This window comes from Oncorhynchus clarkii, chromosome 16 (genome assembly GCF_045791955.1).
Source record: "Oncorhynchus clarkii lewisi isolate Uvic-CL-2024 chromosome 16, UVic_Ocla_1.0, whole genome shotgun sequence".
Classification (NCBI taxonomy): Eukaryota; Metazoa; Chordata; class Actinopteri; order Salmoniformes; family Salmonidae; genus Oncorhynchus; species Oncorhynchus clarkii.
In genome coordinates this window covers 4,719,511-4,745,905 of record NC_092162.1, presented here as the reverse complement: position 1 = coordinate 4,745,905, position 26,395 = coordinate 4,719,511, and the positions used below count along the sequence as shown (strand labels likewise).

The 26,395-nt window shown below is 42.9% G+C and overlaps 2 protein-coding genes across 2 annotated transcripts in view; both read right to left on the bottom strand.

Moving 5' to 3' along the window:
- The window catches only part of LOC139367826 (calpain-1 catalytic subunit-like), a gene marked incomplete at its 5' end in the record, with an annotated part of 46,769 nt that extends 31,313 nt beyond the window's left edge, over positions 1-15,456 (bottom strand). The window contains 2 exons of the mRNA XM_071106165.1: positions 6,801-6,818; positions 15,434-15,456. Coding sequence (XP_070962266.1) covers positions 6,801-6,818; positions 15,434-15,456 — 41 coding nt within the window. The remainder of the gene's footprint in view (positions 1-6,800; positions 6,819-15,433) is intronic.
- A 267-nt stretch (positions 15,457-15,723) lies between these two features.
- Positions 15,724-26,395, bottom strand: part of LOC139367881 (calpain-2 catalytic subunit-like) — a 43,645-nt gene continuing 32,973 nt past the window's right edge. Inside the window, exons 12-20 of the mRNA XM_071106233.1 lie at positions 25,571-25,607; positions 24,417-24,482; positions 22,679-22,736; positions 22,486-22,550; positions 21,545-21,613; positions 18,217-18,295; positions 16,748-16,864; positions 16,239-16,297; positions 15,724-16,123 (exon numbers count right to left, since the gene is read on the bottom strand). Of these exons, the coding sequence (XP_070962334.1) occupies positions 16,100-16,123; positions 16,239-16,297; positions 16,748-16,864; positions 18,217-18,295; positions 21,545-21,613; positions 22,486-22,550; positions 22,679-22,736; positions 24,417-24,482; positions 25,571-25,607 (574 nt within the window). The 3' untranslated portion in view covers positions 15,724-16,099. The remainder of the gene's footprint in view (positions 16,124-16,238; positions 16,298-16,747; positions 16,865-18,216; positions 18,296-21,544; positions 21,614-22,485; positions 22,551-22,678; positions 22,737-24,416; positions 24,483-25,570; positions 25,608-26,395) is intronic.

Sequence of the window (26,395 nt, the reverse complement as noted above, 5' to 3'; positions counted from 1 at the left end):
TGTTTAGAATCATATAGTCTATTCTTATTTTTTAATAAAAGTGACTCCAAAATGACACAGTACATTATTTACCATTCATTTCTATTGGTCACAAAACGATCTGAAACATCCAACAACTTTGTAGAGTCACAAGTTTGATGTAGTGATTGGGTGCTAGAAATATGGGACCAGATACTAAACCTTTGACTACTTGAATACACACACAGTTTAAGTACATTTGTCCCAATACTTTTGGTCCTCTAAATGGAAGGGACGATGTACAAAAAGTGCTGTAATTTCTAAACGGTTCACGAGATATGAGTGAAAATACCCTCAAATTAAAGCTGTCTGTCACGACTTCGGCCGAAGTCGATGCCTCTCCTTGTTCGAGTGGTGTTCTGCGGTCGACGTCACCAGTCTTCTAGCCATCGCCGATCCATTTGTCATTTTCCATTTGTTTTGTCTCGTTTTCCCACACACCTGGTTTTTATTTCCCAATTACTGGTCATGTACAGTGGGGAGAACAAGTATTTGATACACTGCCGATTTTGCAGGTCTTCCTACTTACAAAGCATGTAGAGGTCTGTAATTTTTATCATAGGTACACTTCTACTGTGAGAGACTGAATCTAAAACAAAAATCCAAAAAATCACATTGTATGATTTATAAGTAATTAATTTGCATTTTATTGCATGACATAAGTATAACATAGGTAAAACCTGCAAAATCGGCAGTGTAACAAATACTGCATCTAACCCTCTGTTTCCCCCATGCCTTTGTGTGTGATTGTTATTGGTTCAGGTCGGAATGTTCCGGCTGGTTTGTACCGGATGCTGTTTATCATCCATGCTTTGTGGCAACCGTTGTTTTTGCACTTTGTAAATTGTTTTACTTAGTGCTGTCGAGTAAAGTGCGTTGTTTCACTCATCTCTGCTCTCCTGCGCCTGACTTTAATCACCAGCGACACTGGTACTTTAACCACCGAGTCGTTGTATGATTTCCAATCCAAAGTGCTGGATGAGCAGAGCCAAAGTATTTTAAAAATGTGTCACTGTCCCTATACTTTTGGAGCTCAGTGTAAATACAGTCAGAGGCCTAGGTGGGAGCAGCATAGGCAAATCATTTACAAGACAACCAATATTCTGCTGCTGTAGCGGAGATCTCTCCTGACATGCTGGATCAGATACAGGGTATAAATAAGAGGCTAGGTGAGAGCAGCATAGGCAAATCATTTACAAGACAACCAATATTCTGCCGCTGTAGCGGAGATCTCTCCTGACATGCTGGATCAGATACAGGATATAAACAAGAGGCTAGGTGGGTGCTGCAATGCACAGGCCACACCTGGGTTCAAATTATATTCAATATAATTTTAAATACATTAGCTGGGCTTGATTAAGCTTGTCTGTCTGCAAGGGAACCAATCGAATCGTCGTACGACTGAATCCCCTCCCACCTGGCCCTCCAGGCGGCCTAAAGCTGACGCTCAAAGTATTTCAAATATTTTGAAATAGTGTTTGAACCCAAGTCTGGGACAGGCACAGGGCGGAAGGTATTAATAGCAGCAAGCTAAGCTAACAGCAGAGTGGCACACTGACACAAAGACTGCAGCACAGCAACCATCTATTCCAGCCTGCCTGTGTTTGTATGTTCGCTGTTTTACTAGTGATCTGTGTCTGTCTATTCTGTTCTGTTTTTCTACCAATGAACCTCTGATCTTGTGATCTGTCTGTAAACGTGTTATAGATTCTTCAACTGATCTTTCCCACCTGCAGTGAGTCAGAGAGGTTTATTTCCTCTGCTCTTCCCACCAGAAGTGAGTCAGAGAGGTTTCAGAAAGATTTCCTCTGGTCTTCCCACCAGAAATGAGTCCGAGAGGTTTCAGAAAGATTTCCTCTGGCCTTCCCACCTGCAGTGAGTCCGAGAGGTTTCAGAAAGATTTCCTCTGGTCTTCCCACCAGAAGTGAGTCCGAGAGGTTTCAGAAAGATTTCCTCTGGTCTTCCCACCAGAAGTGAGTCCGAGAGGTTTCAGAAAGATTTCCTCTGGCCTTCCCACCTGCAGTGAGTCCGAGAGGTTTCAGAAAGATTTCCTCTGGTCTTCCCACCAGCAGAGAGTCAGAGAGGTTTCAGAAAGATTTCCTCTGGTCTTCCCACCTGCAGTGAGTCAGAGATGTTTCAGAAAGATTTCCTCTGGTCTTCCCACCTGCAGTGAGTCCGAGAGGTTTATTTCCTCTGGCCTTCCCACCTGCAGTGAGTCAGAGAGGTTTCAGAAAGATTTCCTCTGGTCTTCCCACCAGCAGTGAGTCAGAGAGGTTTCAGAAAGATTTCCTCTGGTCTTCCCACCTGCAGTGAGTCCGAGAGGTTTATTTCCTCTGGCCTTCCCACCTGCAGTGAGTCCGAGAGGTTTATTTCCTCTGGCCTTCCCACCTGCAGTGAGTCAGAGAGGTTTCAGAAATATTTCCTCACTGCTCACTGATAACAGTTCCTCCTGAACACATGCCTAAACACTGACTGTTCCTTCATTGGTGTGTAATAACTCAACTATTAAACTGAGTAATCTATCTATTAGCTAGTAGTCCATACTGGAAGACTTCATAGGAACCTCCGGGGCCTTTTATTCTCACTCTAGTTGTTAAGAGTGTATTTTTCAATGTTATAGTATTATCAATTAGTGTAATTTAGTTCATTGAGTTTCTGGTAATTGGTTTTATGCGGAAATAGATTTAACGGTGATAAAAATAATTATGGTAGAGTTATGTAAATACCCTGATTATGGTAGTTATGTAAATTCACTGATTATGGTAGAGTTATGTAAATACCTGTTAGGGATAGGGTGCTAGGTGTTAGAGATAGGGTGCTAGGTGTTAGGGATAGGGTACTAGGCGTTAGGGGTAGGGTGCTAGGTGTTAGGGTTAGGGTACTAGGTGTTAGAGATAGGGTACTAGGCGTTAGAGACAGGGTGCTAGGTGTTAGGGGTAGGGTACTAGGTGTTAGAGATAGGGTAGTAGGTGTTAGAGATAGGGTACTAGGTGTTGGATATAGGGTGCTAGGTGTTAGAGAAGGGTGCTAGGTGTTGGATATAGGGTGCTAGGTGTTAGAGATAGGGTGCTAGGTGTTAGAAATAGGGTGCTAGGTGTTAGCGGTACTAGGTGTTAGGGATAGGGTGCTAGGTGTTAGGGGTAGGGTGCTAGGTGTTAGGGGTAGGGTGCTAGGTGTTAGAGATAGGGTAGTAGGTGTTAGAGATAGGGTACTAGGTGTTAGAGATAGGGTGCTAGGTGTTAGAGAAAGGTGCTAGGTGTTGGATATAGGGTGCTAGGTGTTAAGGTGCTAGAGACAGGGTGCTAGGTGTTAGAGATAGGGTGCTAGGTGTTAGAGATAGGGTGCTAGGTGTTAGGGATAGGGTGCTAGGTGTTAGGGGTGGGGTGCTAGGTGTTAGGGGTAGGGTGCTAGGTGTTAGGCGTAGGGTGCTAGGTGTTAGATATAGGGTACTAGGTGTTAGGGGTAGGGTGCTAGGTGTTAGGGGAAGGGTGCTAGGTGTTAGGGGAAGGGTGCTAGGTGTTAGGGTGCTAGGTGTTAGGGGTAGGGTGCTAGGTGTTACGGATAGGGTGCTAGGTGTTAGAGATAGGGTGCTAGGTGTTAGGGATAGGGTGCTAGGTGTTAGGGATAGGGTGCTAGGTGTTAGGGATAGGGTGCTAGGTGCTAGGTGTTAGGGGTAGGGTAGTAGGTGTTAGGGGTAGGGTGCTAGGTGTTAGGGGTAGGGTACTAGGTGTTAGAGATAGGGTACTAGGTGTTAGGGGTAGGGTGCTAGGTGTTAGGGGTAGGGTACTAGGTGTTAGGGGTAGGGTGCTAGATGTTAGGGGAAGGGTGCTAGGTGTTAGAGCTAGGGTGCTAGGTGTTAGGGTGCTAGGTGTTAGGGGTAGGGTGCTAGGTGTTAGGGATAGGGTGTTAGGGATAGGGTGCTAGGTGTTAGAGATAGGGTGCTAGGTGTTAGGGATAGGGTGCTAGGTGTTAGGGATAGGGTGCTAGGTGTTAGAGATAGGGTGCTAGGTGTTAGGGGTAGGGTAATAGGTGTTAGGGGTAGGGTGCTAGGTGTTAGGGGTAGGGTACTAGGTGTTAGAGATAGGGTACTAGGTGTTAGGGGTAGGGTGCTAGGTGTTAGGGGTAGGGTGCTAGGTGTTAGATATAGGGTACTAGGTGTTAGGGGTAGAGTGCTAGGTGTTAGGGGAAGGGTGCTAGGTGTTAGAGCTAGGGTTCTAGGTGTTTGGGTGCTAGGTGTTAGGGGAAGGGTGCTAGGTGTTAGGGATAGGGTGTTAGGGATAGGGTGCTAGGTGTTAGAGATAGGGTGCTAGGTGTTAGGGATAGGGTGTTAGGGGTAGGGTGCTAGGTGTTAGAGATAGGGTGCTAGGTGTTAGAGATAGGGTGCTAGGTGTTAGAGATAGGGTGCTAGGTGTTAGAGACAGGGTGCTAGGTGTTAGGGGTAGGGTACTAGGTGTTAGGGGTAGGGTGCTAGGTGTTAGAGCTAGGGTGCTAGGTGTTAGGGGTAGGATGCTAGGTGTTAGGGATAGGGTGTTAGGGATAGGGTGTTAGGGATAGGGTGCTAGGTGTTAGGGTGCTAGGTGTTAGGGATAGGGTGCTAGGTGTTAGGGATAGGGTGCTAGGTGTTAGGGATAGGGTGCTAGGTGTTAGGGGTAGGGTAGTAGGTGTTAGCGATAGGGTACTAGGTGTTAGGGGTAGGGTGCTAGGTGTTAGGGTTAGGGTACTGGTGTTAGCGATAGGGTACTAGGTGTTAGGGGTAGGGTGCTAGGTGTTAGGGGTAGGGTGCTAGGTGTTAGGGGAAGGGTGCTAGGTGTTAGAGCTAGGGTGCTAGGTGTTAGGGTGCTAGGTGTAGGGTGCTAGGTGTTAGGGATAGGGTGTTAGGGATAGGGTGCTAGGTGTTAGAGATAGGGTTCTAGGTGTTAGGGATAGGGTGCTAGGTGTTAAAGATAGGGTGCTAGGTGTTAGAGACAGGGTTCTAGGTGTTAGAGACAGGGTACTAGGTGTTAGGGGTAGGGTGCTAGGTGTTAGGGGTAGGGTGCTAGGTGTTAAAGATAGGGTGCTAGGTGTTAGAGACAGGGTGCTAGGTGTTAGGGGTAGGGTACTAGGTGTTAGAGATAGGGTGCTAGGTGTTAGGGATAGGGTGCTAGGTGTTAGAGATAGGGTTCTAGGTGTTAGGGATAGGGTGTTAGGGGTAGGGTGCTAGGTGTTAGAGATAGGGTTCTAGGTGTTAGGGATAGGGTGCTAGGTGTTAAAGATAGGGTGCTAGGTGTTAGAGACAGGGTGCTAGGTGTTAGGGGTAGGGTACTAGGTGTTAGGGGTAGGGTGCTAGGTGTTAGGGGTAGGGTGCTAGGAGTTAAAGATAAGGTGCTAGGTGTTAGAGACAGGGTGCTAGGTGTTAGGGGTAGGGTACTAGGTGTTAGGGGTAGGGTGCTAGGTGTTAGGGGTAGGGTGCTAGGTGTTAAAGATAGGGTGCTAGGTGTTAGAGACAGGGTGCGAGGTGTTAGGGGTAGGGTACTAGGTGTTAGGGGTAGGGTGCTAGGTGTTAGGGGTAGGGTGCTAGGTGTTAGAGATAGGGTGCTAGGTGTTAGGGATAGGGTGCTAGGTGTTAGAGATAGGGTTCTAGGTGTTAGGGATAGGGTGTTAGGGGTAGGGTGCTAGGTGTTAGAGATAGGGTGCTAGGTGTTAGAGACAGGGTGCTAGGTGTTAGGGGTAGGGTACTAGGTGTTAGAGATAGGGTGCTAGGTGTTAGGGATAGGGTACTAGGTGTTAGAGATAGCGTGCTAGGTGTTAGGATAATCTCATTCCCAGACACTTCCTGCCTAAATGCGCGATGAGTCTGGTAGACCATTAGCCAATACAGAAAGCCGGGAGACGCTCCCAGTGGATAGGCAGTAATTGGCTTAATCTACCAACCAATCATCTCCCATAACACCTTCCCCCTAACCCTCCCCACGCCTCATGGTCGTGTGATTTGCTAAAATTAACTAATGACAAATACTTTGATCAGAATTCACATAGAATTCTATGGTCACTCACACTAAAGGCCAACTTTGAATGGATGAAATCCCATGCGTGAATGGGTGATATCCCATGCGTGAATGGTTGATATCCCATGCGTGAATGGTTGATATCCCATGCGTGAATGGGTGATATCCCATGCGTGAATGGGTGATATCCCATGCGTGAATGGTTGATATCCCATGCGTGAATGGTTGATATCCCATGCGTGAATGGGTGATATCCCATGCGTGAATGGGTGATATCCCATGCGTGAATGGTTGATATCCCATGCGTGAATGGTTGATATCCCATGCGTGAATGGGTGATATCCCATGCGTGAATGGTTGATATCCCATGCGTGAATGGTTGATATCCCATGCGTGAATGGTTGATATCCCATGCGTGAATGGTTGATATCCCATGCGTGAATGGGTGATATCCCATGCGTGAATGGGTGATATCCCATGCGTGAATGGGTGATATCCCATGCGTGAATGGGTGATATCCCATGCGTGAATGGTTGATATCCCATGCGTGAATGGGTGATATCCCATGCGTGAATGGGTGATATCCCATGCGTGAATGGGTGATATCCCATGCGTGAATGGGTGATATCCCATGCGTGAATGGGTGATATCCCATGCGTGAATGGTTGATATCCTACTGTGTGCAATAGCCTGGGGACGAGGTTACGGTTAGGTTGAAATGGGAGACAGAGACAGCAACATCTATCTTAACAAACCAGACCCCCCCCCCCCCACACACACAAAATAAGAGATGAATACCTTGAGTCTGTGAGCAGGCTGTGGAAAAATGAGAGAAAGGATTCATGTCTGTAACCAATATGACTTTAAAAACAGGGTTTAGTCTGTTGCATTCAGAACCTTTAGGGCACCACCTTGAAAAATAAGAGAAACAGTGGGGCAAAAAAGTATTTAGTCAGCCACCAATTGTGCAAGTTCTCCCACTTAAAAAGATGAGAGAGGCCTGTAATCATAGGTAGTACACTTCAACTGTGACAGACAAAATGAGAAAAAAAATCCAGAAAATCACATTGATCAGAAGGTCAAAACATCACTGCTCTAGAGGAGATCTGCATGGAGGAATGGGCCAAAATACCAGCAACAGTGTGTGAAAACCTTGTGAAGACTTGCAGAAAACGTTTGACCTCTGTCATTGCCAACAAAGGGTATATAACAAAGTACTGAGATAAACTTTTGTTATTGACCAAATACTTATTTTCCACCATAATTTGCAAATAAATTCATTAAAGATCCTACAATGTTATTTTCTAGATTTTTTTTTTTCTCATTTTGTCTGTCATAGTTGAAGTGTACCTATGATGAAAATTACAGGCCTCTCTCATCTTTTTAAGTGGGAGAACTTGCACAACTGGTGGCTGACTAAATGCTTTTTTGCCCCACTGTATGTAGAAAACCTGGGTCTGGCCCTGAGGCACTTCAGTATTGTCCCCCCCCCCCCATCTCCCCTCTCTCGCCCCCTCACTCTTCTTTCCCTCTCTAACTGAACAAGGCCTGGAACCCTAGCCAAGGGTTGTCCTAGAGAACTACATTTGTAAACTCAGCAAAAAAAAGAAACGTCCCTTTTTCAGTACCCTGTCTTTTAAAGATAATTAGTAAAAATCCAAATAACTTCACAGATCTTCATTGTAAAGGGTTTAAACACTGTTTCCCATTGTCACATTCTGACCTTAGTTCCTTTGTTTTTGTCTTTGTTTTAGTATGGTCAGGGCGTGAGTTGGGGTGGGCAGTCTATGTTTGTTTTTCTATGTTGGTTTTTGTGTTCGGCCTAGTATGGTTCTCAATCAGAGGCAGGTGTCGTTAGTTGTCTCTGATTGAGAATCATACTTAGGTAGCCTTTTTCCACCTGGGTTCGGTTTCGTGGGTGTTTATTTTCTGTCTTTGTGTATGTCTCCAGACAGGACTGTTTCGGTTTTCGTTCGTTCACTTTATTGTTTTTTGTATTTTCAGTGTTCAGTGTTCAGTGTTCAGTGTGATTTATTAAATATTTCATCATGAACACTTACCAAGCTGCGTTTTGGTCCTCCGATCCTTCTCGCTACTCCTCCTCAGAAGAGGAGGACGAGATCCGTTACACCCATGCTTATTCAATGAACCATAAACAATTAATGAACATGCACCTGTGGAACGGTCGTTAAGACACTAACAGCTTTCAGAAGGTAGGCAATTAAGGTCACAGTTATGAAAACTTAGGACACTAAAGAGGCCTTTCTACTGACTCTGAAAAACACCAAAAGAAAGATGCCCAGGGTCCCTGCTCATCTGCGTAAACGTGCCTTAGGCATGCTGCAAGGAGGCATGAAGACTGCAGTTGTGGCCAGGGCAATAAATCGCAATGTCCGTACTGTGAGACACCACGTGTAACAACACCAGGCAGGTCCTCACCAGACATCACCGGCAACAACGTCGCATATGGGCACAAACCCACCATCGCTGGACCAGACAGGACTGGCAAAAAGTGCTCTTCACTGACGAGTCACGGTTTTGTCTCACCAGGGGTGATGGTCGGATTCGCGTTTATCGTCGAAGGAATGAGCGCTACACTGAGGCCTGTACTCTGGAGCGAGATCGATTTGGAGGTGGAGCGTCCGTCATGGTCTGGGGCGGTGTGTCACAGCACCATCGGACTGAGCTTGTTGTCATTGCAGGCAATCTCAACGCTGTGCATTACAGGGAAGACATCCTCCTCTCTCATGTGGTATCCTTCCTGCAGGCTCATCCTGACATGACCCTCCAGCATGACAATGCCACCAGCCATGCTGCTCGTTCTGTACGGGACTTCCTGCAAGACAGGAATGTCAGTGTTCTGCCATGGCCAGCGAGGAGCCCGGATCTCAATCCCATTGAGCATATCTGGGACCTGTTGGATCTGAGGGTGAGGGCTAGGGCCATTCCCCCCAGAAATGCCTGGAACTTGCAGGTGCCTTGGTGGAAGAGTGGTGTAACATCTCACAGCAAGAACTGGCAAATCTGGTGCAGTCCATGAGGAGGAGATGCACTGCAGTACTTAATGCAGCTGGTGGCCACACCAGATACTGACTGTTACTTTTGATTTTGACCCCCCCTTTGTTCAGGGACACATTATTCCATTTCTGTTAGTCACATGTCTGTGGAACTTGTTGAGTTTGTTTCAGTTGCTGAATCTTATGTTCATACAAATATTTACACATGTTAAGTTTGTTGAAAATAAACGCAGTTGACAGTGAGAGGACGTTTCTTTTTTTGCTGAGTTTAGTAGTGACATTTGTCCTGTGTTAGACAGGTTCATTTGATATCAAAACATTACTGTACTGTGTTAGGCAATGTGAAGTCCTCATTCTGTATGGGAGAAAAACAATGAAGATTCTTTCTCCCCAACGGCTTTATTGGGAAACATATGTTTACATGTAATAGATAATAAACAAAACATTAACGGTAAACACTACACTCACAAACGTTCCAAAATAATAAAGACATTTCAAATGGCACGTGTTGTAACGTTGTGCAAATAGTTAAAGTACAAAAGGGAAAATAAATAAACATAAATATGGGTTGTATTTACAATGGTGTTTGTTCTTCACTGGTTGCCCTTTTCTTGTGGCAACAGGTCACAAATATTGCTGCTGTGATGGCACACTGTGGAATTTCACCCAGCCTCAAGTCTTCTTGGGTATGACGCTATTATCTTGGCACACCTGTATTTGGGGAGTTTCTCCCATTCTATGCAGATCCTCTCAAGCTCTGTCAGGTTGGTTGGGGAGTGTCGCTGCACAGCTATTTTCAGGTCTCTCCAGAAATGTTAGATAGGTTTCAAGTCCGGGCTCTGGCTGGGCCACTCAAGGACATTCAGAGACTTCTCAGGAAGCCACTCCTGCGCTGTCTTGGCTGTGTACTTAAGGTCGTTGTCCTGTTGGAAGGTGAACCTTTGTCCCAGTCTGAGGTTCTGAGCACTCTGGAGCAGGTTTTCATCAAGGATCTCTCTGTACTTTGCTCCGTTCATCTTTTCCTCGATCCTGACTAGTCTCCCAGTCCCTGTCGCTGAAAAACATCCTCACAGCATGATGCCACCACCATGCTTCACCGTAGGGATGGAACCAGGTTTCTTCCAGACGTGACGCTTGGCATTCAGGCCAAAAAGTTCATTCTTGGTTTCATCAGACCAGAGAATCTTGTTTTCATGATCTGAGAGTCTTTAGGTGCCTTTTGGCAAACTCCAAGAGAGCTGTCATGTGCCTTTTACTGAGGAGTGGTTTCATCTGGCCACTCTACCATAAAAGGTCTGATTGGTGGAGCGCTGCAGAGATGGTTGTCCTTCTGGAAGGTTCTTCCATCTCCACAGAGGAACTCTGGAGCTCTGTCAGAGTGATCATCAGGTTCTTGGTCACCTCCCTGACCAAAGCCCTTCTCCCCCGATTTCTCAGTTTGGCCAGGCGACCAGCTCTAGGAAGAGTCTTGGTGGTTCCAAACTTCTTCCATTTAATAATAATGGAGGCCACTGTGTTCTTGGGGACCTTCAATACTGCAGAATGTTTTGGTACCCTTCCCCAGATCTGTCCCTCGACACAATTCTGTCTCAGAGCTCTACAGACAATCTCTTCGACCTCATGGCTTGGTTTTTGCTCTGACTGTGGGACCTTATATAGACAGCTGTGTGCCTTTCCAAATCATGTCCAATCAATTGAATGTACCACAGGTTGGACTCCAATCAAGTTGTAGAAACATCTCAAGGATGATTGATGGGAAACAGGATGCACCTGAACTCAATTTGGAGTCTCATAGTAAAGGGTCTGAAAATGTATGTAAATAAGGTATTTCTGTTTTTATTTAATTATTTCTAAAAACCTGTTTTCATTTTGTTATTATAGGGTAGCGTGTGTAGATTAATGAGGTAAAAATAGGAATTAACTCAATTTTAGAATAAGGCTGTAATGTAACAACATGTGGAAAAAGTGAAGGGGTCTGAATACTTTCTGAACTCTCTCTCTCTCATTCCCCTTAATGGAAAATCTAATATAAACATTAACCAACATGGACAACCCAGTAGTGTTTGGTATGCCAAAACAGTTCTCAAACACTTGACTAGCATTCTAATGACAGAGAGAGAGAGAGAGAGAGAGAGAGAGAGAGAGAGAGGGGGACACAGAGAGTGAGAGAGACACACAGAGAGAGAGAGAGAGGGGACACAGAGAGTGAGAGAGACACAGAGAGAGAGAGAGAGAGAGAGAGACACACACACAGACAGACAGACAGACAGACAGACAGACAGACAGACAGACCAGACAGACCAGACAGACAGACAGACCTAGAGAGAGAGACACACACAGAGAGAGAAACAGAGAGCGAGAGAGACACAAAGAGACACACACAGAGAGAGACACACAGAGAGAGAGAGACAGACAAAGAGAGAGTGTGAGAGAGAGAGAGAGAGGCTCGCCTGGGAAGCAGCAGGTCATCGGAGTGAATAGACTGAATGCCATAAATCCATGAAGGTGGGGAGGGAATCTGAAAGTGTGCCTCGGAAATGGCACCCTATTCCCTATGGGCCCTGGTCTAAAGTAGTGCACTGTAAAGTGAATGGGGTGGCATTTGGGAGGCAGCTGAGTCACATAGAGAGTACTCTGTTCAGTTCTGCAGGGAGGAATCCAACTTATCTACACGACAGCATCATAAAATCACTTGTTATACACAGTTACAAGCGGAATCAATGTTGTGTTAGTGGTCAACTTGGGCTGTAGCTCACTAGAACTGAGTACTGCCCCCTCAAATGTTCTACCGCTTGAGTTCCTGCACCTCTTATAGAATATTAGCTTAAAAGTGTTCTAGAGTTCCTGCACCTCTTCTAGAATATTAGCTTAAAAGTGTTCTAGAGTTCCTGCACCTCTTATAGAATATTAGCTTAAAAGTGTTCTAGAGTTCCTGCACCTCTTCTAGAATATTAGCTTAAAAGTGTTCTGGAGTTCCTGCACCTCTTCTAGAATATAAGCTTAAAAGTGTTCTAGAGTTCCTGCACCTCTTCTAGAATATTAGCTTAAAAGTGTTCTAGAGTTCCTGCACCTCTTATAGAATATTAGCTTAAAAGTGTTCTAGAGTTCCTGCACCTCTTATAGAATATTAGCTTAAAAGTGTTCTGGAGTTCATGCCCCTCTTCTAGATATTAGCTTAAAAGTGTTCTAGAGTTCCTGCACCTCTTATATAATATTAGCTTAAAAGTGTTCTAGAGTTCCTGCACCTCTTCTAGAATATTAGCTTAAAAGTGTTCTGGAGTTCATGCCCCTCTTCTAGATATTAGCTTAAAAGTGTTCTAGAGTTCCTGCACCTCTTCTAGAATATTAGCTTAAAAGTGTTCTAGAGTTCCTGCACCTCTTCTAGAATATTAGCTTAAAAGTGTTCTAGAGTTCCTGCACCTCTTATAGAATATTAGCTTAAAAGTGTTCTAGAGTTCCTGCACCTCTTATAGAATATTAGCTTAAAAGTGTTCTAGAGTTCCTGCAAATAGAAACAGTTACGGCAAACAAAATGTGTACCGGCACCTATTTCAGTCAAAGGCAAAAACTGCCTTCTGTTTGTGTCTGAAAGAAACCAACCACATATCCTTCTCCTCAGGGACATAAGGTCAGACTGTGAGAGTGCGACTCAGGCTAGTTTCACTCACTATGAGCCAAAGTCTCTCCATTCTCAGAGAGCAGCTGATTCATGCAGTCCTGGAGTCAAGTCATGCATAGGACCTTCGTCCTGTTCCCGGACTCAACTTCAACAAACGCTCAAAAACAACTAGAGATGAGCCTGTAATCCAACCAGTGGGCTCCTCGGTTCTGTGGGTGTAACAGGACTCCTCAGTGCTGTGGGTGTAACAGGACTCAGTACTGTGGGTGTAACAGGACTCATTACTGTGGGTAACAGGACTCAGTACTGTGGGTGTAACAGGACTCAGTGCTGTGGGTGTAACAGGACTCCTCAGTGCTGTGGGTGTAACAGGACTCAGTACTGTGGGTGTAACAGGACTCATTACTGTGGGTAACAGGACTCAGTACTGTGGGTGTAACAGGACTCAGTGCTGTGGGTGTAACAGGGGACTCCTCAGTACACTGTGGGTGTAACAGGACTCCTCAGTACTGTGGGTGTAACAGGACTCCTCAGTGCTGTGGGTGTAACAGGGGGCTCCTCAGTACTGTGGGTGTAACATGACTCAGTGCTGTGGGTGTAACAGGACTCCTCAGTGCTGTGGGTGTAACAGGACTCAGTGCTATGGGTGTAACAGGGGACTCCTCAGTACTGTGGGTGTAACAGGACTCCTCAGTACTGTGGGTGTAACAGGGGACTCCTCAGTACTGTGGGTGTAACAGGACTCCTCAGTACTGTGGGTGTAACAGGACTCCTCAGTACTGTGGGTTTAACAGGACTCCTCAGTACTGTGGGTGTAACAGGACGCAGTACTGTGGGTGTAACAGGACTCCTCAGTACTGTGGGTGTAACTGGGAACTCCTCGGTACTGTGGGTGTACCGGTCTCAGTACTGTGGGTGTAACAGGACTCAGTACTGTGGGTGTAACATGACTCAGTACTGTGGGTGTAACAGGACTCAGTGCTGTGGGTGTAACAGGACTCCTCCGTATTGTGGGTGTAACAGGGGACTCCTCAGTTCTGTGGGTGTAACAGGACTCAGTACTGTGGGTGTAACAGGACTCAGTACTGTGGGTGTAACAGGACTCCTCAGTTCTGTGGGTGTAACAGGACTCCTCAGTTCTGTGGGTGTAACATGGCTCCTCAGTACTGTGGGTGTAACAGGACTCAGTAATGTGGGTGTAACATGGCTCCTCAGTACTGTGGGTGTAACAGGACTCAGTAATGTGGGTGTAACATGGCTCCTCAGTACTGTGGGTGTAACAGGACTCAGTACTGTGGCTGTAACAGGACTCCTCACTCATAACAAACTACTGTGGAGGTTCAGAGAAACATTACACCGGCTGATTTATGTGCAAAAGTGTCTAATATTACTGCAAAATACACAATGATATATTTATAACTTTTTATAAATTCCTCAGTGTGGTTTTGTTTCAGATTAGCAAAATATTATCTCTGAGAGTTCGGAACTATTTTATTTTATTTAAATTTCAATTTAAATCATGCTCCTTCAAATTTGACCTGATTAACCCTCCTGTTGTGTTCTTTTCATGTTAATTAATTCTGTGTTCCCTGTTCAAAATGACCGCCCCATTATAGCGGATTATAAGTCCATAATAATACATATATTATCACCTAATGTTGTGTTAGGTCTTTTTTTATCAACTTAAGTTCTTGTGAACATTACAAGTTTGAAACTGCTATTTGCTATTTATGGCCTGTAGGCCTCATTGACCTGAGCTCATACAACTAGTTTTTGAGTAAAAAATAAATAATGTATGTATTATTTTGACTATAACAAATACCCAGATGAAACATATTGTGTTATTTATCACAGACTACGTTGTGTCAAAGTTTAACAGGGACTCTCTCCTCCTCACCAGTGTCATGATCAAAGATATGATCAAGAGCCTCACATACAGTATATCGTTTGGTCATTGTGCTGCCACAGAATGCATTGTGAGCAAAGGCCTCAAAAAAAGCTTTATATACCAGAGCTGTGAGAGAAGTTCTATATATTATTGTAACAATGTTGCGATTGTTTACGAGAATGCCAACAGGTGTGGTTCCCGTGGGGGGAAAGATTCTATTGGGTTAAGGTTCCCGTGGGGGTTGCCATGGAAGCCAAGAAGGGGAGTGAGGTGTGTGTGTGCTCAAACACACATGCATGTGGGGGTCTGGGAGAGGAAGTGTGTCCATCTGATGAATGGGCATGTGCCTGAACTCAATTTTATACACTAATTGTAGTCTCACCCATTAATTTCTAATGACCGGTCGGGAACACCACACCACAGGTGTACAAAAGTTAAATAAAACACCCAAAATGTCATTAAAATCATCTAAATGTATTTTGTGTGTTCAGATGCCCTGTGTGGACAAAGTCATGGAACCTTATGACAATCAGATTAAAGGAACTACATTTTTCAGAGAGAATACTTGTAAATCGGTCCAATTCCACCGGAACACAGCAGGAGGGTTGAAGATGCATTGGTCAATGACAATAAGTTACTTTGAGGCATTATTTTGTCGCGCAAATGGTTCACTCCTGGGTTATTGCAGAGGTATAACCTAGTTGACATGGCTGGTTATTTAATACATTCATGATGTAACCTACTGAAAATATGAATATGTTAAAATTATAACAAATTACAGAACCATTCTTAGAAATGTAGCAAACCTAGAGTACGGTGGCCTTCTGGAAAGAGGAAAACCGAAAATAACACGCACTCTCTCTGAATAGAATGTCACTTAGAAACCACAACAACATTGAGCACTCACCACTTTGAAGACACCTTCGATGTGTTTTGTAGTTAGGTGACAGACTGCCAGTTCGATAAACAATCGCATAAATCTCAGTACTGGGTGTTTAACGTAGAACGTTGCAAGGCGGTTGTGGTGCGGCGACAGGAGCGCAAGTTCCGTACGTTCGGTCAATACTACTGCGCCCGGAAAACCCAACCCCGTCCTTCGGGGGAGGGGCGCATGGACCGTCTCAAAGCTGGCCACATGCATGGTGCGCTTATAGGACTAAAAACTATAGATACATGTTCGAAATAAAACAGACACTATAATAATAATGGTGTTTATTAGCTTTGAGACATATAGAAAGGCTTTTCTTTTCAAAACATGACCAAATGAGCGACACAAATCTGCATAAAAGGATCGGAACTACGTGATACATTTATCACACAAGTATAATCTGTAAGCAACTTTCAATAGGCCTAGACAGCTAGGCTACATCTAATAAAACAAATAAAGATTTAAAACAGGATGTGATGTAATACCGTGTTTTCAAAATAAACGTCTATAAAAAAGGCACTTTGGTTTAATGATTTGCAAAGTGCTCTCTTGCGCTCCTGGCTTCAAGTTTTGTAAAAAAAAAAAAAAAATTGTGGCACCTAAAGTTGACAGATTTTACAGACGTCTTTTTATGTCTGCAGTGTTCTAGATCATGGTAAATGACAACCACTGAAAATAGAAAAACAGAATAACAACGATACATTAGAACTGGAAAAACAACAACAACAACAACATAAAAGCTGTCTTTATGAGTTGATTATGAGAGTAAGCTGAAGGTTCTCACCTGATGGATATCCAATTCAATAGAGCCAGTATTAGCCGTGTCAATCTTCATGAAAACTTCTGCAGGGTTGAGAGAGAGAGAGAGAGAGAGATACAGGCATAAGAGAGTCTATAAACACACACTCTACCCTCTCAGAAGAGAGAAGTCTCCACATGAACCCGACACGGTAAGACAGGAAGAGAACGCTGACGACTTTCAGTTGCCTGGATACGGCTATGAATTAAAATATACATTATGACATATTTATACCCTATAAATCCTATCTTTGGAGAGTCAAACTGTCTGCTTGTAATCCTGAGCTGAAACGAAATAGATAAAAGAGAAGAAAAGCATACCCCCCCCCCAAAAAAAGTAACCGACCCATTAAAAAAAGGTACAATCTGCAATATTTACTGATGTTACACTCCATGGCCATCTCTCAGCTTTATTGGAAAACAAAGTGCTGCCTGTTTGGCTGAAAAACATAAATTCAGGATTGTGGCTTTAAAACAGGTCGCCGTTGTACTTACTGAACATCATCTCCAGCCGCATGATGCAGGCGACAAAGTTATCAAAGTCGATGGTCATGTCAGCCTCTCCATACCGAACAACCAGAATCTGGTGGATGGCGTTGTTCAGACTGAAACCTGGTGGGAGACAGAATATTACTGTGGGGTCCCAAATGATTGACAGCCTTGATAAAGATGAGTAATAATAACTGAATTAAATAAACTATTCAAATACTAAGCTATATATTATGCTTCAATTTGGGGGGGGGGGGGGGTTGTTATTTTATACCAATACAATTGCTCAGAGAAATAAATTTTGTTTAACAAGTAAAGATTGACACCCTTGAAGATTCTTATAAATACAATAGTGAAAAGTTTAATATTTGGTCCAATATTCATATTGTAGCACGCAATGACTACATCAAGCGTGTGACTCAATAAACCATTGTATTTTTTTCATTTGCAGGTTGTTTAGGTTGTGTTTCAGATTATTTTGTGCTCAATATAAATGAATGGTAAATAATTTAATACCGTACTGTATATACTGTACATTTGAGTCATTTAGCAGATGCTCTTATCCAGAGCAACTCACAGTAAACTTAGGGAAAGGGAAAGGGGGATACCTAGTCAGTTGTACAACTGAATGCATTCAACTAAAATGTGTCGTTCTGCCCCTGAACAAGGCAGTTAACCCACTGTTCCCCTGAGCAAGGCAGTTAACCCACTGTTCCCCTGAGCAAGGCAGTTAACCCACTGTTCCCCTGAGCAAGGCAGCTAACCCACTGTTCCCCTGAACAAGGCAGTTAACCCACTGTTCCCCTGAACAAGGCAGTTAACCCACTGTTCCCCTGAACAAGGCAGTTAACCCACTGTTCCCCTGAACAAGGCAGTTAACCCACTGTTCCCCTGAACAAGGCAGTTAACCCACTGTTCCCCTGAACAAGGCAGTTAACCCACTGTTCCCCTGAACAAGGCAGTTAACCCACTGTTCCCCTAAACAAGGCAGTTAACCCACTGTTCCCGTGAACAACGCAGTTAATCCACTGTTCCCCTGAACAAGGCAGTTAACCCACTGTTCCCCTGAACAAGGCAGTTAACCCACTGTTCCCCTGAACAAGGCAGTTAACCCACTGTTCCCCTGAACAAGGCAGTTGAACAAGCCTTGTTCAGGGGATTGTGATACACAACCCAACCAAGCCGCACTGCTTCACCATCCAACCCGGAAGCCAGCCGCACCAATGTGTCGGAGGAAACACTGTGCACCTGGCAACCTTGGTTAGAGCGCACTGTGCCCGGCCCGCCACAGGAGTCGCTGGTGCGCGATGAGACAAGGACATCCCTACCGGCCAACCCCTCCCTAACCCGGACGACGCCAGGCCAATTGTGCGTCGCCCCACGGACCTCCCGGTTGCGGCCGGTTACGACAGAGCCTGGGCGCGAACCCAGAGTCTCTGCTGGCACAAAATTCTGTTTATTTTATGTCCACAAACCTGCATCTTTCAAGGCCATCCTCATTTCTGGGGTACTCATGGTGCCAGAGTTATCCATGTCATTCTTCTTATAAATGGACTAGAGGAAGGAAGGGATGGAGAGAGGGATGGATGACGGTATGAATGATGGGATGGAGGGGGAATAAGGAAGGGTTATAATCAGATTGCACTGGGTAAAACACACACTACACTGTAAAATACACTACACTGAACACTGTAAAAAACACACACACACACACACACACACACACACACACACACACACACACACACACACACACACACACACACACACACACACACACACACACATACACACACACACACACACTACACTATAAAACACACTACACTGAACACTGTAAAACACACTACACTGTAAAACACACACTACACTATAAAACACACACTACACTATAAAACACACACTACACTATAAAACACACACTACACTGTGAACACTGTAAAACACACACTACACACACACACACTACACTATAAAACACACACTACACTGTGAACACTGTAAAACACACACTACACTGAAACACATACACTACACTAAAAAACACACACTACAACGTGAACACTGTAAAACACACACTATACTGAACACTGTAAAACACACACTACACTGAACACTGTAAAACACACACTACACTGTAAAACACACACTACACTGAACACTGTAAAACACACACTACATTGTAAAACACACACTACACTGAACACTGTAAAACACACACTACACTGTAAAACACACACTACAACGTAAACACTGTAAAACACACACTACACACACACACACACTACACTATAAAACACACACTACACTGTAAAACACACACTACACTGTAAAACACACACTACAACGTAAACACAGTAAAACACACACTACACTGTAAAACACACACTGCACTGTAAAACACACAATACACTGAACTCTGTAAAACACACATTACATTGTAAAACACACACTACACTGAACACCGTAAAACACACACTACACTGTGAACACTAACACACACACTACACTGTGAACACTAACACACACACTACACTGTGAACACTGTAACACACATACACTACACTGTGAACACTGTAACACACATACACTACACTGTGAACACTAACACACACACTACACTGTGAACACTGTAACACACACACACACACTACACTGTGAACACTAACACACACACTACACTGTGAACACTAACACACACACTACACTGTGAACACTGTAACACACACACTACACTGTGAACACTAACACACACACTACACTGTGAACACTAACACACACACTACACTGTGAACACTAACACACACACTACACTGTAAAACACACACTACACTGAACACTGTAAAACACACACTACATTGTAAAACACACACTACACTGAACACTGTAAAACACACACTACACTGTAAAACACACACTACAACGTAAACACTGTAAAACACACACTACACACACACACAGTACACTATAAAACACACACTACACTGTAAAACACACACTACACTGTAAAACACACACTACAACGTAAACACAGTAAAACACACACAAAACGCACTACACTATAAAACACACTACACTGAACACTGTAAAACACACTACACTGTAAAACACACACTACACTATAAAACACACACTACACTATAAAACACACACTACACTATAAAACACACACTACACTGTGAACACTGTAAAACACACACTACACACACACACACTACACTATAAAACACACACTACACTGTGAACACTGTAAAACACACACTACACTGAAACACATACACTACACTAAAAAACACACACTACAACGTGAACACTGTAAAACACACACTATACTGAACACTGTAAAACACACACTACACTGAACACTGTAAAACACACACTACACTGTAAAACACACACTACACTGAACACTGTAAAACACACACTACATTGTAAAACACACACTACACTGAACACTGTAAAACACACACTACACTGTAAAACACACACTACAACGTAAACACTGTAAAACACACACTACACACACACACACACTACACTATAAAACACACACTACACTGTAAAACACACACTACACTGTAAAACACACACTACAACGTAAACACAGTAAAACACACACTACACTGTAAAACACACACTGCACTGTAAAACACACAATACACTGAACTCTGTAAAACACACATTACATTGTAAAACACACACTACACTGAACACCGTAAAACACACACTACACTGTGAACACTAACACACACACTACACTGTGAACACTAACACACACACTACACTGTGAACACTGTAACACACATACACTACACTGTGAACACTGTAACACACATACACTACACTGTGAACACTAACACACACACTACACTGTGAACACTGTAACACACACACACACACTACACTGTGAACACTAACACACACACTACACTGTGAACACTAACACACACACTACACTGTGAACACTGTAACACACACACTACACTGTGAACACTAACACACACACTACACTGTGAACACTAACACACACACTACACTGTGAACACTAACACACACACTACACTGTAAAACACACACTACACTGAACACTGTAAAACACACACTACATTGTAAAACACACACTACACTGAACACTGTAAAACACACACTACACTGTAAAACACACACTACAACGTAAACACTGTAAAACACACACTACACACACACACAGTACACTATAAAACACACACTACACTGTAAAACACACACTACACTGTAAAACACACACTACAACGTAAACACAGTAAAACACACACTGCACTGTAAAACACACACTACACTGAACTCTGTAAAACACACATTACATTGTAAAACACACATTACATTGTAAAACACACACTACACTGAACACCGTAAAACACACACTACACTGTGAACACTAACACACACACTACACTGCGAACACTAACACACACACTACACTGTGAACACTGTAACACACACACACTACACTGTGAACACTAACACACACACTACACTGTGAACACTGTAACACACACACTACACTGTGAAGACTAACACACACACTACACTGTGAACACTAATACACACACTACACTGTGAACACTGTAACACACACACACTACACTGTGAACACTCTGTAAAGTAAACACTCGTATATAGGCTGTCCATTCTTACACAACATAAATAATGCTGCATTAGCTCTGGTCCAAGGGGTTACGTGCAGCTTGCGGACGCTGAAAGTTGTACGTAAAGCCATGGACCAGAGCTACCACAGCAGTAACATGCACACTAGAACCTCACCAAGTATTTCTGGATCTTCTTCCACAGTGTCGCAAATTCTCCCAGCCCCAGTTGTCCGTTACCGTTGTCCTGTAGGACGGTTAAGGCTCAACAAGTATCTGCACGTCAGCAAGCCCTTAGAAACCAGAACATTCCAAACTAAAAACTTTCATTAGTCACGTTGGGCCTGATTTAAGGTTGAGATGAGTGTGCCCAAGTCACTCATTGAGGTCAATGGGAGACTTGTGTCAAGTTATGCACAGTGTGTAGATCTCAAGCTAGAATACCATTCTAGAATACCATTCTAGATCTAGAATACCATTCTAGAATACCATTCTAGATCTAGAATACCATTCTTTGTATAGACACAGACACAGTATATAATCATTGTGATGTAGCCATACCTAGGTTCAAATACATGTGTATTTGAGAATCTGGTACTTAAAATACAATTTTTTTTGTGTATTTGTGTATTTTCAGAAAACAGCCCAAAACAAGTCATTTTATTTGAGTATTTTAACGTTTTTTTCTAAAAAAAAACAAATAGTCGACCAAATTGTATTTACAATTATTTTCTCAAACTCTTTTCACATACCATTTTGAAATACCACACAGGAGTGTGTTTGAGTCGATGTATTTTCCAAATACAATTTCAAATATTAAACTACTTGTCTTTGCAAATAAAATACATCTGAATACTAACTTTGTGAAAGTACCTGAGACATTGTAAATAGTATTTAAACCCAGGTCTGAATCTAGCGGCGCTGTGAAGGCATGTTATTTATTTTACCTTTATTTAATTAGGCAAGTCAGTTAAGAACAAATTCTTATTTTCAATGACGGCCTAGGAACAGGGGCAGAACGACAGATTTGTACCTTGTCAGCTCGGGGGTTTGAACTTGCAACCTTCCGGTTACTAGTCCAACGCTCTAACCACTAGGCTACCCTGCCGTTAAGGATACGTCCATGAGATTGACCATGACTCTGGCTGTTTCCAGGCTGAAGCCGTCCGTCTTTATGTCCGTTCCTGTAGAGGAGACATCACAAAGAGTTAAGACTACTGCAGACTTCCACTCTACATAAAACAGTATGCAGTATGTACAGGAGAAATACGAATCATGACGGGAAAGAGAGCATATATAGCACTTCACTCACGTTTAGCTATGATTTTGTTGAGAATCGACTGGAGCTCAGCTGCTGAAATCTCCATGTCCTAGAAACAAGTGACAGTCACAAAAATTACAACTCTTATGTAGGTTCCCCCCACACGGGAAAAGAGACGTTTTCAACAAAATAACGGAAGCTAATCTTTCCCCATTGAAAGCATTTCAGCCAAGCTTGAATTCAAAACGAACAACAACAAAATATATATTTTTTAATTAAAGATGGATTATCGCTCCTGATCAAAATGTCGTGAATGATAGATATTCATGTCATAGTCACGAGTCAACTGCATTACCCTCAAAAGTTACTTCAACTTCAACCAGTGAATGCTAGCGATGGCTAGCTATGCTAGCTATTCAGCCTGTCTTAATTAATGAGCGTTAGCATGCTAATAGCTAAACTTTTAGCTAAACTTTTATATTTTTATTAAGAGGTAGGCAGTAAGTTGATAACGATATCACCAAAGTATGTTGTATTGGACATTTCAAAAAGCAAGCTAATGTGAAAACAGTCATGGTATTTAGTTTATGAAAATAAACCAGATTTAACAAGGTAACCTTGGGGCTAATTTGAAATGGCCGACAACGATAGATTTTTTTGGGGGGGGATTTTTGCATCCGTACCCCAGTAAGACCCACATGGCTGCAGTGACGAGGTTTATGTCACAGGGTGGAACTGTTGAGTTGTGAACACAGAGCTTCTTTCTCGTTGCCAGGTGTAGTTGATTGTAATTCAGGGTGTGGCTTTCTGTATTTAAATCTGTCTGTTTGCTACTCTTCAGCAGATTCCCATTACTGCGTGTAGGTTGGCGTGCACAGGGAGAACAAGAACGGTGAGAGAAGCAGCTGTGTGATTGTAAAGTACAGTGTGTTGTTTCTGTGGTGTGAGTGTCATTGACCCGCTCCACTTCTCCCCTGGTCACGCCCTTCTATATAAAAAAAACATTTTAAAAACGAGTGTTGCGCAATACCTCTATAAATGAGTTACATTTGTTAGACGTATTGAATTGTTGATCTGTTTCCGATGTTTTGAAATCGGTCCTGTGATAAAGATATGTACGAGAGCTGCTGGGGATTTAAGTAACAGGAGCACCGAAGACTAAATATTGTTGTTGTTGTGAATTATGTATTGTTGTTGTGAATTATGTATTGTTGTTGTGAATTATGTATTGTTGTTGTGAATTATGTGTTGTTGTTGTGAATTATGTATTGTTGTTGTTGTGTTGTTGTGAATTATGTATTGTTGTTGTGAATTATGTGTTGTTGTTGTGAATTATGTGTTGTTGTTGTGAATTATGTATTGTTGTTGTGAATTATGTATTGTTGTTGTGAATTATGTATTGTTGTTGTGAATTATGTATTGTTGTTGTGAATTATGTATTGTTGTTGTGAATTATGTATTGTTGTTGTGAATTATGTATTGTTGTTGTGAATTATGTATTGTTGTTGTGAATTATGTGTTGTTGTTGTGAATTATGTATTGTTGTTGTGAATTATGTATTGTTGTTGTGAATTATGTGTTGTTGTTGTGAATTATGTAACTCAGCCGGGAAAATAAACTGTTGATGACATGTGTGTGTATTTTATTTCCATGCTCCGCCCCTTTCAGAACAAAAAGGTGGCAATTGTCACGGCGACAGAAATGAGGTGTGTGTGTAAACACCCCACGTGACAGACTCTCACTACTGAAGCCTTTTTCCCCCTCAGTGATAACGGTCAGTAAAACTCACTTTTCCAGCTAGCTTTGCGAACAGACCTCTGAACCCAGCATCAACCTCCGCTTCAGACACAGTGTCCTGGGAAAATAGGAGTGAAAAACACATTTAGCACATTGATAAGTGACAGGGTATAGTAGTGGTAGGATAAGTCACAGGGTATGCTATAGTAGTAATAGGATAAGTCACAGGCTATAGTAGTGATAAGATAAGTCACAGGCTACAGTAGTAATAGGATAAGTCACAGGGTATGCTATAGTAGCAATAGGATAAGTCATAGGCTATAGTAGTGATAAGATAAGTCACAGGCTATAGTAGTAACACGATAAGTCACAGGGTATGCTATAGTAGTACTAGGATAAGTCACAGACTATAGTAGTGATAAGATAAGTCACAGGCTATAGTAGTGATAAGATAAGTCACAGGCTATAGTAGTGATAAGATAAGTCACAGGCTATAGTAGTAACAGGATAAGTCACAGGGTATGCTATAGTAGTACTAGGATAAGTCACAGACTATAGTAGTGATAAGATAAGTCACAGGCTATAGTAGTGATAAGATAGGTCACAGGTTATAGTAGTGATAGGATAAGTCACAGGGTATGCTATAGTAGTAATATGATAAGTCACAGGCTATAGGAGTGGTAGGAAGGTATAGTAGTGGTAGGATAAGTCACAGGGTATAGTAGTAATAGGATAAGTCACAGGGTATGCTATAGCAGTAATAGGATAAGTCACAGGGTATGCTATAGTAGTGATAGGATAAGTCACAGGGTATGCTGTAGTAGTGATAGGATAAGTCACACGGTATAGTAGTGATAGGATAAGTCACAGGGTATGCTATAGTAGTGATAGGATAAGTCACAGGATATGCTGTAGTAGTGATAGGATAAGTCACAGGGTATGCTATAGTAGTGATAGGATAAGTCACAGGGTAAGCTATAGTAGTGATAGGATAAGCCACAAGGTATGCTATAGTAGTGATAGGATAAGTCACAGGATATGCTATAGTAGTGATAGGATAAGTCACAGGGTATGCTGTAGTAGTGATAGGATAAGTCACAGGGTATACTATAGTAGTGATAGGATAAGTCACAGAGTATGCTATAGTAGTGATAGGATAAGTCACAGGGTATGCTGTAGTAGTGATAGTGTGATTTGGTTCCTTACATTGTCTAGTTTAGCCTCTACACGGTCTTCACAGTGGCTGTGGAACAGAGAAATAAACACATTAAACACATATGTACACACATACAATTGTTGCTCAACTACATTTTGGGATTATTCTGCGGGATTTAGAGGTAATATGTGGTTTAGTACGGTACTCTGCGTCACTGCTTCATTGCTCCAGACCACCACAAGGGGGAGTTAGAGCACTGGTTATGCTTTTGGGTCCCAAGGCACTACTGTGTTTCTAACAGACAATGAATGAATGGGCGACATAAACCAAATAGAAACTGATAATTGTGCACGACTTCAAAATTGAATATCAATGAATTGAATGATGAGGATGAAGAAGGTGATTGAATTTAGGACAATAGTGTGAGAACTGGTCTTCCTCTGTCCCGCACGCGCACACGCCCGGAAAAACACCTATTTATTTCTGCTCGTCAGTGTTACTTACTAAAACTGTTGTTCCACTAAGGTTTTTATTCTAAGAGAAATGAAAATGTTCAATTATATTCCATGATATTCTTACGATATATGTGTTGACTAAATATTGGCAAGTGATGTCTGCTAAATAATCAAGTTGATGACTCAGTCATATAGCCTCGGCGCCTACATAAAGCTGAGTGACTCGGTCATATAGCCTCGGCACCTACTGAGTGACTCAGTCATATAGCCTCGGCACCTACTGAGTGACTCAGTCATATAGCCTCAACACCTACTGAGTGACTCAGTCATATAGCCTCGGCACCTACATAAAGCTGAGTGACTCGGTCATATAGCCTCGGCACCTACATAAAGCTGAGTGACTCAGTCATGTAGCCTCGG